This window comes from Oryza brachyantha, chromosome 9 (assembly GCF_000231095.2).
Source record: "Oryza brachyantha chromosome 9, ObraRS2, whole genome shotgun sequence".
Classification (NCBI taxonomy): Eukaryota; Viridiplantae; Streptophyta; class Magnoliopsida; order Poales; family Poaceae; genus Oryza; species Oryza brachyantha.
The window spans coordinates 9,898,665-9,913,965 of NC_023171.2; the positions used below are offsets into that span (position 1 = coordinate 9,898,665).

At 43.3% G+C, this 15,301-nt stretch overlaps 2 protein-coding genes across 2 annotated transcripts; both read right to left on the reverse strand.

Annotated features, from left to right (window-relative positions):
* Positions 1–5,567: 5,567 nt before the first annotated feature.
* On the reverse strand, positions 5,568–6,785 carry LOC102716999 (beta-1,3-galactosyltransferase 6-like). The gene has a single exon (XM_040527723.1). The coding sequence runs from the start codon at positions 6,680–6,682 to the stop codon at positions 5,705–5,707; it is 978 nt and encodes a 325-aa protein (XP_040383657.1). The 5' UTR covers positions 6,683–6,785; the 3' UTR covers positions 5,568–5,704.
* Positions 6,786–9,573: 2,788 nt separating this feature from the next.
* On the reverse strand, positions 9,574–10,687 carry LOC102721578 (beta-1,3-galactosyltransferase 6-like). The gene has a single exon (XM_040527720.1). The coding sequence runs from the start codon at positions 10,601–10,603 to the stop codon at positions 9,665–9,667; it is 939 nt and encodes a 312-aa protein (XP_040383654.1). The 5' UTR covers positions 10,604–10,687; the 3' UTR covers positions 9,574–9,664.
* Positions 10,688–15,301: the final 4,614 nt, after the last annotated feature.

The following is a 15,301-nucleotide window of genomic DNA, read 5'->3' on the forward strand; positions in this document are numbered from 1 at the left end:
AAGTATCGTATAAATCAACTATTAGATTGACTATAGATGATTTAGGACTAGCAGTCAGTTAACTTGCTCAGAGAGGTCGTTCTCTATATATTCTCATGGTGGCCAAGCTTGCCAATGAACCACAAGTGTTTACTTCTAGAGGGTGGAGAGTAGGACGATGATTGATGAGAGAAGGGCATCCAATCCAAACCAACAGGCACAACAGTGCAGTGCAGACGACCGAATCTCTCGGAGCAGAGACACCACACCTCTATGCATACTGCTTGCTGCGGCGTAGCAGCGTCGAGACATAGGATCCCTTTAGGCATTCATGGGGGCTCTGGCCGGCCGGCAGGCAGGCAGGCCGGATGGACCACCTGCACGGCCGGCTGCTTTCCCGGCCACGACCGCCTTCTTGCGTCTGTACTACTGCGGCGCGCTGCCGTGGCCGCGCGGTGGCCCGTGACCGAGGAAGACGACGACGCAGGCAGCTCGCTCGCGCGCCTACACACGTACTCCACTATTCTTTCATCTGGCAGGTGGGTATACCCGTATGTATGGTGGTAGTACCTTGTACGGTCGCAGTAGACGTGCATTGCGACTGGTTCGTCGTCGTCGTCGTCTTCACCGAAGCGGCGCTATAGCTATGGCGATCGAGGCGCGTTGTGCATGCATGCCGCTCTCTGCCGCGGCGTGGTCCATCCCTCCTCTGCGCGTGCGGCGGGGCTCAGCTGCGCCCTGGCGGTGGCCTGGTGATGCGTGGAATTTTTTTAAGAATTAATATTATTTTAATAAAAAATCGTAAAAGTAAATGAAATCATAAATTTACGAGAATATCTAACAGCGAGTTCGACAGACCCACCATCCGTTCGACTGCTGAGCTAGCCGAGCCTATCGAACTGCCGCAGTTCGATAGGGGGCCAACCAAACAGGGGTTGTCGAACTGCAGCGCTGTCGATCTAGTCCGATCCCCTCCCTAATCGACTACTGATCGTTTGATAGAGTCATATCAAACTACGGCAATTCGACGGGACCTAAATTTACGATTTTTCACATATGACCTCTAATTTTACAATATTCTATTAAAATAATATTAATTCTCAAAAAATATTCGCTCGCTGCTCCCACCCTTCCACGGCTCCACATCGTCGCTCATCGAATCATGGATACATCTCTGAAGCAGGCTGCAGTGAGCACTACAGTGAATCGGTGGTCCAGGCAGCTACTACTAGCCAGCAGCTTCAGCCGATCGAGGATTAATCATGGCCCTACATATAACCCAGAGCTAGCTGTATCCGGCTGCTCTCCTCCAGCCGGTCGCTCTCGTTCACAGTGCGCGTCAGGACACGGCCGTCTCACACAATGATTGGCTGCTCCCGTTTATCCTTTCTTTTGTTCGCATCTGCGCAGTGCCGTGGTGGGCGTCTATTGTCTCCGTTCAAAGATTGATACTCCCTCCGTTCCCTAATAACTTCATTTTTCATTTTTACGTGTTCAACTTTGATCATTCGTTTTATTTGAAAATTTTGTTAAAAAACTAAATTTTGTTAAAAAACTTAAAAAATTAGTCATGTATAAAGTACTATTTATGTTTTATCATCTAGTAACAATAAAAACATTAATCGTAAAAAAATTAAATAAGACGAAGAATTAAAACATTGTATCAAAAAATAGAAAAAATGATCTTATTTCACGACGGAGGTAGTATAGTAGTAGGTTGTTTAACCGGGGTTGGAGTAATAATATACTAGCTATGTCCCATAATATATGAGATTTTGACTATTCACTTATAATTTTTGATCATTCGCCTTATTCTAAAATTTAGTGCAAATATAAAAATTTATAAGTAATACTTAAACTACTTTTAATAATAATAAATATAAACAAAAAAATAATACTATCAATTTTTTTAATAGATGAAGTGTACGTGGGGATGAAATGGGAGTACTTTTGAATATAAAGTAATTGATGTAATCTATGAATAATACTACAAGATATAAATATTATAATGTTTACATTTTGAAATGGACAGTAACGGGGTGATTGTTTTTTTGTTATTTCACAGAAAAAAGAAAATGACATATTTACAAACGAAAAATAGTTTTTAAATAAAACTTTTATATATGTATTCTTAACGATCTAAAATCTAAAACTGGAAAAGAAACATCGATGAGAAAAACCCAAAAATGGTTAAAAATTTAAATTTTATCTTATAAGCATAACCATAAATATATAAGCACAAAGATAGGGGTGTAAGCTTTTCCCACTAGCATTTAACTATTTGTGCCCATATATATATATATATATATATATATATATATATATATATATATATATATATATATATATATATATATATATATATATATATATATATATATATATATATATATATATATATATATATAACATATGGATTTGTAACTCACATATCAAAGATGAAGGCAATCGTTAAACAAGAACCATATGTAATATTACCCTATTTTAAATTATAAGCATTTCTATATTGTTTATGTAGATTAAGAAAACGTTAAAATATTTTATTTTTAGTTATTTCAGTGGTTATTTTTTGGATTTTGAATTGATTAGATTTTCTTTCTAAGCATCTGGTTGACTCTGAAATCTTTGTAACGACGAAAATCATATGAATTTTGTATTGTGGTATAAAATTTAAATCATATAAATGATTAAATTTTAAAACATACTGCCTCCACCTCATAATAACTTTATTTTTTGTTTTTCCGTGCAAAAAATTAAAAAAAATAAGTCACCCATAAAGTATTATTTATGTTTTATCATCTAGTAAAATAAAAATATTAATCGCGAAAAAATTTCAAATGAGACGAAGAGTAAAATATTGTATGAAAATACTGAAAAATGATGTTATTTCAGGACGGTGGTGTTAGGAATTAACACTAAGACACACGAGGTCTCTCCACTTTTAAAACTGTGATCCTTAATATTTGGTACCGTGAAATCATGAGAGATCCACCACTGAGATCATTGAGATCATTGCTGCACCATGGATGATCGAATGCATATCCGTCCAGTGTGGCAGTATCGGGACTGTGGATCGATCGATTGGGTGCTGCGCGGCAGGGCTTGGTGCCGGCCGGGCCGGCTGATGATGATGGATTCCTCGTGGATCGATGCCAAATCGATCATCCGCGCGCTGCGACGCACGAAGCGAGATTGTGCGCCGGAAGATGAAATGATTCGCCTGCACCTGCGCGCAGCACGGCAGAGGCGCCAGCAGCAACGGACCAGAGGATCATCAGAGGGGCAGAGCAGAGGAGGAGCACTACTACGAGCCGGAGGGTCGACCGGAGCCGGGTACGTAGCGGAGCCGGAGCAGGATGAGTCGCCATGGATTCGTGTGATGGGGGCATCCGAGGAACGGGCGCGCCGCCGCGTCGCGTGACCGGGTCCGTCGCGGCCACGCGGCGGCGGGAACAGATGGGAAGTCCAAGAAAGAAATGGCACACTTTAAAGTCCTCCGACTATCAGTCGAATTTCACTTGCGTACCGTAAAAATGGATATATGTCGTTGTCTATACGTCTATTGTCCTATGTTGTGCTACCCCGTCCCAAAATAACTTTAATTTTTTACTTATTACATAACTACCAGCCCAAAAGTCAAAAACTAAGATATCAACACTTTGTCAAACACAATTCAATTATCTCTTAGTACTTTATCTACTTCTAAAGCATGTATTCCATGTTTTAAAAATAAAACCAATACAATAATTACTCAGAAATAAATTTATTTTGAAATAAATTAAAATGACTAAAAATGACCTTATTGTAGGATGAATGCAATAGATGATTTTGACTAATGTGACGCCTACGTGTGTTGTTTAATGGTTTCCTAGCTCGAAAAAAAGTTAAAGCGACGAAGAAATAGGTAGGTCCTACATGTAATACTCTAAAAGAAAATATAATGGGGACCACATGTCATCATCTGTCCTCCCACTTCTCTCTTCTTTTATCCCTCGTCTTCTTTTCACTGGACAAGGGCACTGTATAGGTGAAACGCGCGCCAGCTATGGAGCGCACGGTGGGGCAGCAGCCAGTGAGACCTAAGCAAAGGGAGGCAAAGGTGGGACGGCAAGTGGCGACTTCCACATAAGCGCACGAATGAGAGCAGCAGCCATCGGTGAGCGCAAGCGTCGTCGTCCCCTCGGCTGTTGCTTATCATGTCGGTTGCTTATGCATCGTCGTGCCGAAGCCGAAACGAGCTACCGTTTAGAGCTCAAGCTCATCCAGCCTAGGAGAAGACACTGCCGCCTCCTCCTATTCCCATCTTCGTCTTCCACTGCGTCTGGTGAGGAGAAGAACGACGATACCGCAATGCGGTCAAGCTCGACGTCCTTCCCCTGTCACCGCCTCCTCGCCTTGTCTTGTGCCTCAGTTGGTGTCGTAAGTAGGGCTTTCAACAAACCGAGCTTGAGCGACCCCGCTTGTCTAGGCTTAAGCTCGACACAAGCTCGAGCCGAGTTCAAATCAAGCCTATCAAACCTTTGAGCTCTTAGATAGGCTCGACTCGAGCTCGGTTTTAGTATATAGTATAGCATATTTTGATGATATTCTTTGATAAAATCAATAATTTTAAATCAATCATATCAAATAAATTATAAATAAGATTAAAATTAATATATTATACCAATACATCTTAATTTATTATTTAAACATATAATAATTTATTCTTAACCTACTTAGCTCATCAAATAAAAACTAAAAGTAGCATATATGTAAGGTCGTAAAAAGCTCAAGCTAAGCCATCAAGCTTTGGATCAGGCTCAGGCTCAACACGTTAGGAGCTTGGGTCAAGCCCAAAACAAGTTTGAGAAGAGCCTAGCTCGAGCAGAGCTTCGAGCCTTTTGGACAGCGGAGGCGTAAGCCGCCGCCTCCAGCGGCTCCACATCGCCCTCTCGGCACCTGCGGCACCGTTGCAGGTCCAGGTCCAACCACCTATGATCGTTGCTTGCAGCATCTCCAACTATTCCGTTTGCGTCAAATGAATCGAAGCGTTTGTCCAATGAACTTTTTCCGTCCAGGAAATTCCTTCGCTGTTCCGGGCCGTGTTTTGTGGGCTAAATAAAGCCTGGGCCGGTTTGGAGGGAGGTGGAGACGGTGGTTCGCCGGACGCATAAGCTGGGCCAGATGGGTAGGCAGAGAGGGGAGAAACGGTGGGCTAGTCGCTTTCATCCGCTTTCCTTTTACTACGGTGGCGACAGGCAACGGGACAGCAAACCAAGCTGCAAGAGGACAAAAGTCAAAACATGGACGATTTGTCACTCACAAAGTTCGGATGAAACAAAGTGTTTCGTATTTGGAAGGAGTTTTTCAAAATTGTGATTTTAGTGTCCCAAAAAGCTTCGATTATGGTTTAGATATACGACGTATTTCAAATTCGAAAGGTCCTGGTGATTTGAAACTTTTATATTAGCTAATGTTGAAGAAGCTTGTTCATCCGCTTGCTACATGATGTGACACGTGTGCAATCGTTGTAACCGTTTGCCTTGGCTCAGCCCCGCTGTCAGTTCGCAATCAGATAATATACCCAAATACTAATAACAAATCCCAGAGAAAGAATGTGGATTGCGTACGCTACCATACATAGCGCAATCAACCAACGTCGCCTCAACAATATTGAAGAAAAGAAAAAACAAAGAGAATATACAAAAAGAAAAAAGAAAAGAAGAAGAAGAATCGATATGATCGATCATGGCAAGTGGTAGAGGACGGATGGCTGGAGGCCGGCGGTGACGTTGAAGTAGCGGAAGGCGGCGGCCCACCGGCGGTTGTCCTTGAGCATGTGCACCAGCACGGTGTCCGGGCGGAAGTTGTCCATGTCCCAGTTGAGGTCGTACATCCGCGGCCGGAGGCTGTAGCGGTTGGTGCCCCGGCGGCCGATGTTGAGCCACTTTCCGACGAGGAGGTCCTCGGGGCCGTGCGTGTCGTTGTGGCGGAGGATGTCCTCGTTAGTGGACACCCAGGCGGCGACGTCCCAAGAGACGACGTAGCCCATGCCGTGCATGAACTGCATCGGGTCGTCGCCGACGGCGAAGCCGTAGCCGAGGTAGACGTCGTCGCGGGGCTTGGAGCGGAGCTCGCCGACGAGCGCCGCCACGCGGAGGTACGTGTCGTCGTCGGTCTTCATGACGTAGTCGTAGGGGTTGGCCGCGAAGAGGCGCGGCACGGAGGAGAGGTACTCGTGCGTCTTGCCGTCGTTCATGTTCTCGGTGCAGTTGAGCACGAGGATGTCGCCGTGGCGCATCGCCTCCAGCGCCACCAGCTGCGCGTCCACCGGGTCGGCCACCGCGCAGAACACGAAGCGGACGTCCACCTGCGCGACGCCCGCGGGCACCGCCGGCTGCAGCGCGTACGCCAGCCGCACGATGTTCCGCCGCTCGTACCGCTTCGGCGTCGTCAGCACCCCCACCAGCAGCCGGAGCTCCGGCCGCGAGACTACCTTCTTCGTCTCAGCAGCAGCCCCTCCCGGCGTGACAAGGTAGCCGCCGCCGCCGCGGCAGAGCACGCCGAGGGCGTCGTCGGAGCGGAAGTGGGAGGAACCGAGGCTCGGAATGACGAGCACCATGGCGAGGAGGCCGAGCGGCACCAGCAGGAGATACGGGGTGCAGAGCAAGGCGGTGGTCGGGAACGCATGCGACGACGACGACGACGAAGCGGTCTTCATCATCAAAAACCTCGCGGGCGCGGAAACAAAAAAGAAAACGAGGAAAAGGCACGTGCCCCACTCCCCGCGTCAGTCGAGTTATAAACCGGCGCGAACGCGCACTCGCTTGGCGAGGTGGGACTATTTCTCACAACTTCTATTCCACTCTCGTGCCAAAAGAAAGCGTCGGTGGAAGGAAGGAAAGGAGCCAAACCATGAATCTTCGTGAATGAACGGATAGGTGCCGGGGCGGAGACGGGAACTCGTCGTGGCATCATTGGGAATAATTCTTTGAAATTTTTTAATAGAACAAAACCAAACAACATATTTATAGTTGTAAAATAACCTGTGAATAAACTTTTACATACGTAGGCATAACGATCTAATAGTCAGAGCTAAAAAATAAACTTTGATTAAAAAAAACCTCAAAATTAGCTTCAAATTTTAGTTTAAAATTTTAAATTTTAATACATAAATGAAAAGATACTTAGTCGAGGCTGCAGTCATCAACGGCGACAAGGAACCCTTGCTCCATAAGTTTATTACTGGATAGTTTGGGGCTTGTCTGGTGCCACATGACAGGGGATGTTTCAACGGCCAACGCCGTGGTAGGTGGCAGACGGCCGGAGCAAACAGGGATGGCCTTCGTTGCCATGGAAGATTGGAAGGACAGATCAGGGGTACATCGAGAATTCGCAAGGGATCCGACTAAAATACCAAAGTACAGCGAAGAGCAATCGATCAATCATTCATGCAGATTCGAGGCATCCATGACCGTCCAGCAATGCATTGGCGTGCTTCATTTTGGGTTCAGGGGCGGCTGCGAACTACAGGAAGGCTTGTCGGCTACTACTACTTGCGTGATAGATATGCCCGGTGTTTGACTGTTCGTCACATGTGTTGGCTGTATGATCGAAACTGAGATCTCACCAAATTATTATACTATGGTGCTTATCTTTGGTTTTTTTTAAAAAACAAAATGATATATTTATAAACGCAAAAATTTGTAAATAAAATTTCTATGTATGTGTGCTTAACGAACTAAAAGCACCAGCTAAAAAATAAAATATAACAAAAAATTTAAGGCTGAATATAAATTTTGGGCTTACAGACGTAAGAAAAAAAAGATAAGGGTGCACATAGGGAGGTCATCTGGCGGGTGCTTTGGCTACGGTCTGTTTGTTTGGATAGATTAATGTTTTTGGGACAAGTATTGAATGTTACAAATGAATAAATTAAATATTATAAAATAGTATTAAAAAAAAGATAAATGTAGAAAGTTTTTACGGAAATCACATTGTTTATAATTATATGCCGCTGAATAGAATGATCATGTTGAGCAATATTTTCTTTAGGGACCGTCTTCTCTAAAATTGGACAGAAAATCCTTCTAAAAATATGTCAAATATAATTGCAATGTAACTAGGGAATAATATGGTATGTTAGTGAAACTTCGTCCCCCCCCCCCCTCCTCTTGATCTCAGGACACATCAAACTGTAATAGATTGACAGGTTTACCCCTCTAAAACAAGTTAATAAAGGTTATTTAGCACTTCCATTTTCTTTAGTGATTTTTTTTTATTCCATGCAACCTCAAAATGTTGAGGGTTAATTCGCAGCATATTACTGCACTGCTTCTATTGAACGGTTCAAAATAAATTTTCCGGCAGATACGGTGTTGACCTTGTCTCTCTATTTTCCAATCATAAAATTTAGACCTTTTCGACATTGAAAAAAAAATTAAGACCATTTCTTGGTACGGGGTGTGTTAAGTATGGCAAAGCCGGTCAAACATATACAGTGAAACCACCTTGTCTAGGCTTTTGTTGCCAGGATAAAACCTGAATATACGCTTGACAAAATCTACTTCAGTTACGTTGTCGGTCTCAATGCATAGTTTTATGGTATAGTTATTAAGACTATAAACTAGATAACCGAGCCTGAGAAGTTTCGTGTGGATGACTCTCATCTCATAAAACTCCCTCATTTAATGACCCTGCCAAGTTAACAATTTTGCTAATGTGACATCCTATTTAATGTGTATGACACCGTATAAAATATGTATTGAGACTGGCCCTATAGACTTACTGGTTTAGTTTTGTACCAATGACAACAAATCCTTCGCCTAATTAAGCTAGGCCATGAGCGATGGCACCTGGGGAGCTAAATGCATGAGGTCGTCGATTGTGATATATGTCCAGGCTTAATTCTTGTGAGCTCAGCGGACATTGGCCCAGTCAATTAAGGTTAAGCACATCTTTCACTATTTTTATGTACTTTTCTCTTCCCTATTGAAAACCACTGGTTGAGTGAGACCACCAGAAGCAATCGACCTGGGAAACCCAAAATCTCAAAAATTGTTAAGGCACCCTCTAAAATACTTCATCACCTTCTTCATTTCTGATTTTTATCCAAAATGAGTTAAACCAAAAGAAACCATCCAAGTTTGCAACCTTTTAAAATTTTATTTGAGAGGTTACAACTTGGAAGCATTCATTTCCACGAGGAGTACAAGCACATTACAGAGCTTAACAAGCAGAGCAAGCCGATTCCAATTTGGAGGCTACTCGCGAAAACTGTTTTTAGCACTCGGATGATACATCTCAAACAGACCACTTGCCTCAACCCTAATCGTAAATCATATTGGCAGTTTTGATAAATTTAATCATAAATCCTTCACGCACGGACTCGCAATGTGCAGTAAGTTATCAATCATGTAATGCACCTATCACTATTATGACGCGATCAACGGCAGGTCCACCCCTGGTGATCATCACCAAGAAATCGAGCAGCAGCCGAAAGCGAATTAATTTGATCGAGTCAACCGAGGCTCGCGCGCGGTGTTCGTCGATCGATGATCCGTTCGTGCACCGCACGACCAACGCACGAATCGAGTAACTCTCCAGAGAATTGGGGAACAATTAATTAGCTGACATTAATCGAACAACAGAGAGAAAAAGAAAAAAAACAAACAATTGTGGATGCAGAGGTGAGACTTGACAGCGATCATGGTAAGTGGTGCGGCTTGATCCCGGCCGTGACGTTGAAGTAGCTGAACGCCGCCGCCCACCGGCGGTTGTCCTTGAGCGTGTGGACGGCGATGGTGTCCGGCCGGAAGTTGTCCATGTCCCAGCTGAGGTCGTACATCCGCGGCTTGAGGTCGTAGCGGTTCCGGCCGCGTCCGGCGAGGTTGAGCCACTTGCCGACCATGAGGTCCTCGGGCCCCTCCGTATCGTTGCGCGCGAGGATCTCCTCCGCCGTCGACACCCAGCTCGCGACGTCCCAGGAGACGACGTAGCCCATGCCGTGCATGAACGGCATCGGCTGCCCGCCCATGGCGTAGCCGTAGCCGAGGTAGACGTCGTCGCGGGGCTTGCGGCGGAGCTCGTCGACGAGCGCCGCCACGCGGAGGTACGTGTCGTCGTCGGTCTTCATGACGTAGTCGTAGGGGTCGGCCGCGAAGAGGCGCGGCACGGAGGAGAGGTACGCGTGCGTCTTGCCGTGGTTCATGTTCTCCTCGCAGGCGAGCTCCACCACGTCGCCGTGGCGCATGGCCTCAAGCGCCACCAGCTGCCTGTCCACCGGGTCCTCCACCCGGCAGAACACGAACCGGACGTCCACCCGCGCCCGCGCCGCCGCCGGCTGCAGCGTGTACGCCAGCCGCACGATGTCCCGCCGCTCGTACCGCTTCGGCGTCGTCAGGACGCCGACGAGCAGGCTCAGCTCAGGCTTCTCCTTCTCCTCCTCCTCCTCCTTCGCCAAGACGGTGTAGCCCTCGGCGCCGGCGCCGGCGCTGCGGCGGGCGCAGAGGTCGACGCCGAGTCCGTCGGAGCCGACGTGCGCGCCGTTGAGGGACGGGAGCAGGAACACGACGGCGGCGACGAGGAGCAGCGCGAGCGGGGCGAGGAGGACGTACGAGCTGGACGCCGGCGCCTTCATCGCCATGGCTGCATGCAATGCGCGTCGCGGCAATGCACACACAACACAACTAGCTAAGCTGTTATACGCACTAAGATAATCTTGAGCCGGCTTGCGTAATCAAGAATTCCATATGAAATCCCAACGACCCGCTTGATTAAGTAAACAAATCGTCGAACAGCTGAGAAGACAAGAGTTCCTCTCCTTCAGTTCTAGCTTGACGTGATGTTCCGGCCAGTCAGGACTCGCCACGTGCAGTAATAAATATTTCTCTCTCTCTGTTTTGCTTTTTAAATTTCGACAGAGACGGCTGCTCTGTCTCGTAATTGACACAAAGGTTAAGTATATCGTGAAACGAGCCCGTATATTCCATAGAGGATTAAGAGCAGTTACAATAGCAGACTATAAGAGCAAGTATTATGGTAGACTATAAGTTGGCTATAAACTGATGTGTAGGAAAGAGATAATGAAAAAGAAGTGGGGTTGGTTCATGCAAGAGCTAGCTATACACTAACTCTTAAAAAAATGCATTAAATGCAAATGTAAGAGAAAGAAATAAGAGATAAAAATTATAGCAAACCTTATAGCCAATCTATTATGTGTTAACTATAATATAAATTTATAGTTAGTAAGTTGGCTTTATTATTAAACTTACTCTAAGACTATAAGCCAGCTGTAAACATATTTTAAAAAGATAAGAGGAAAGAGAGAAGAGAGGTGGGCTACTAATTTGTAGCCAACTGTACACGGGCTCTAAGACAAAATGTGTGTATGACATGTGGGACCATGTATTGATGTTTTGTAAATATCTATTGTATGAATTGACTATTAGATTGACTATATATAAAATTGAAGCTACTGATTGGCTATACTATTGAACTTGCTCTTAGAGGTTTTGCAATGGCACGTCGAGCTGTCGATGGTTCAATAATGGTAGCTGAGGTCAAAGGAAGCGTGAAGTGCCTGCGAAATGCACGCCTCGCCTCTTCTCACCGGTGAATGATCGGAGAAGACGATCAAGCTCTGACCTAGAACAATAATAATGCAAGGCCGTTCTGAATAAACGACCTAGTAGCGTCCAAAGATAATTTTACGGGTAAAAAATTTATAATTCTAAAATAAATGTTATAAAATAAATCATGATAAAAATATCACAAAATCAACTTCAAAATTAAAATATGATATTCAAATTTTAGTTTATATACATATGAAAACGACGGGAGCGTGTATCTATTTAATTTTGGTCGCTGAGTTGCCGTGCTCGCACATGCTGATGACATGCTTTGATCGATGGTTCATGCCGGCTGAAAGGCACGGCCTACCAACACTGATTCCAGTCCATTCCATCGATCGGTATCAACCACGGAGACATCCTTGTTTCGTCTGTGAGGCGTGTGATCGAGTCCCGAGCTCTTTCGCTTTTATTTATGCTTATAAATTATTTTTTATCGTAGTTTATTTTTTTAACCTTAGTTTTTAAATCGCTAAAAATACGTGTATAAAAATTTTATCCATAAATTATTTTTCGTTCCTAAATATGTCATTTGGAATCATTTTTATTATTTTCTGCCGGTTCAACCGGGTGTCGCTTCGATCGGTTTCTTCCGGCTGCTCGTCGTCGCTGCTTCTCTTCTCGGCTAAGTAACCCGTACTGCTGAGGAACAGAATTATTCCACGGAGAGGAGCCCGTTTTCAGGAGCGTTTGTGGAATTGAAAGCAATTTAGCTGCTGCGGTGCGGATAGCTGCCGTGGAACATTCAGAGACAATGGAGGGATCGCTTTTGAAGTTGCTCGTGTAAATGCGTTTGCGTAACTGCGTTCGCGGACCGAAGTCCATTCAGCGCGAGCGATTTTGCCGGTTTTCACGATAACCAGTTGGTTACCGACAAAAATAGGTGGAATTCGGGGAAATGTTTTTACCGACTTTGAAAATTTTCTAGCTTGGCTCGATACTGGAGAGGTTTCTCTATTCGATTATTGAAAATCACCTAAAAAGGTTGATAAGGCAATTAGTGTCATATTTTTAAACCCTGGTTATCAATAGGATTCACAAAAAACAACCGATACTGCTAGGGGAAGCAGGGTGTTGCTATCTCAAACATCGGTATAGTAAAATCTCTTTTCTTGACCCTCTTCCTCCATAGATAAGACGACTTTGGCCGCGTTCGTGCGAGCCACTAAGATATCTTACCCTTCTCGTTTTTCACGTTCGTGCGAACTGCTAAATGGTGTAAAAATTTTATATAGAAAAGTTGTTTTAAAAAATCATATTAATATATTTTATATTTTTTAATAATTAATAATTAATTAATCATGTATTAATTTATTACTATGTTTTTCGTGCCGAATAAGTTAACTTAGCCCCTCCTCTCACGAATGTGGCCTTCGTTGTCTTAGGTGGGAGGAAGAGGGGTTAGACATCTCCAGTTCCCTTAGTAGTACTAGTTTAATTGGACTAGTTTCATAGTAGGGTCCATTCCATTCTTTTTTAGATTTCATTAATTTATTGGTCAATAGTTTTTAAAGCACTTAGGTGGTGTTTAGATTGAGAAAATTTTTGGGAGAAGTGTCACGTCAAATGTTTGACCGGATGTCGGAAGGGGTTTTCGGATACGAATGAAAAAACGAATTTCACGGCTAGCCTAGAAACCGCGAGACGAATATTTTAAGCCTAATTAATCCGTCATTAGCATATGTTGGTTACTGTAGCACTTATGACTAATCATGGACTAATTAGACTCAAAATATTCGTCTCAAGATTTCTTCCCTAACTATGCAGTTTTTTGGTTCATCTATATTTAATGCTTTATTTAGGTGTCTAAAAATTTGATGTAATGTTTTTGGAAAAAAATTTAGGAACTAAACAAGGCCTTAGATCTTGATGAGGCAGATCTTTTGGGAGGTGGATGGTTTATTTGTCATGGTTGAAGATAGCACATATGGTTTCGACTATGGCTAGAATGGGTCATGTAGACAACTCTAAGTCTTGTACATCACCAATTCCATGATTTGTCTCCTACTAGCCTTTGGCACCATCTCCACCATCATGGAGGTGTGTTGGGCGAATGACGCTGCAGACAGCAGAAAATTTATAGTTCTCCTCGGCCATCACTATCCTATTATACAGGATCGTATATGAGGTTGTAGTTGACTCGCTAGGATTACCATGATGGGGATCTGGATATACTCCATTGTGTGTACGCTACTTTGGAGACCACATGGAAGGAGATGGGCTAGGATGTCATGGTGGGCTCCTGCAGGTAAGGAGAACAATAGCATCAACGGCAAGCTCAAGATGTGGTTCAACCTTGTCATCGAATAGAGGTCTGGCTGTGGTATTTTAAGACATAGGGTTCGGTTAGTGATAAGATGTACATAAAATGGTTTAGCAACAAGAAGGACACATGAATTTTTACATAGATTTAGGCCTTATCAAGTAATAGCCCTACTCCGGTTGATTATAGTTGGTTTCACCGTCATATCAATCTCACATTAATACACCATATAAGGAGAAAACACATCAGCTCAAAAAAGACATAATCGGCCAAGTTCAAATAATTTCTAACTAAATTCTACATTTTCGACAAAATTTGTTGAATTTCAATTGTCAAAGGTTCTCATGAAAACCGTAATTAAAGTGCTCACGTGCAATTTTTGAATGCCACAGCAATTGTACACGCAGTCTCGTTGAACTGGGCGTGCTCGAATCATACCCCGTTTCTCTTTGCCCTACGTACTGTACTCTTTGTATTCAGATGCTGTCAAGTAGTGTCACGAAGTACCGGGTACCGGTCCAGCAGCATCCAGGATTATTTATGGATGAAAGTTGGCACATTTATTTGAACTAGTGTCTGTTATGGATTATTTATGGTCCAATCTACGTCCCGTCCATCTTTACGGCTTACAAGTAGCAATACTTGACTTTTCCGTTCGTATTTATGCTTACGAGCTAAAATTTTTAACATTTAAAATTTAAATTTAAAGTTGATTTTGAGGTTTCATCATAATCTATTTTTAAGATCACTTAAACACACACACATATATATATATATATAAATAATAGGTTTTAACTGTAGGTTATTTTTTAATCATTTTTCATGTATGCATAATATAAGCATAAAGATAAGCGACGTGAACCAATACAATAAAAAACGATTTCGCATTAATATCTTCTCGCTTCTTTTGTTATGGTATGGAAGTCAAAGCTGAGTAATAAAAAATAATAAACTTTAAATTAACAAGGGCTAATAAACTGCAGCTCGAATAACTCTCATGTCCGTTTGTTAGCTTACAGGCATAGGCGCAATTTGAATTTAAAACGTAATTTGTAAGTTGTTTTGAGGTGGGCTTTGGATAACCACTAACAGCATGCATGCTCCTTCTGTCCTGAAAAAAAAAAAACAGTTTCTGAAGTAGACATGAATGTCCATCTTTTAGCGCTTGTGTGCGTCTTAGGGAAGGAAAACCTGGGGCTTGTTTGTTTTACTGAATAAGCATAAGCAAAATAACTTATTAATAATTAAAGAAAAATTATGTGTAAAACTTTTATAATGTGTTTTTAGTGATCTATAAGCAAAATGGCTTTTTACAGTCCAACGTACCTCGCGGTACCAATTCTTGACAGATTCAACGACTGGTAAAGATTGGTACCACGGGGTACCAGTTATATCCTTAATGTAGTACCGCATGATAAATAGAGGTGGAAGGATAGCAGAGTAATTTCAC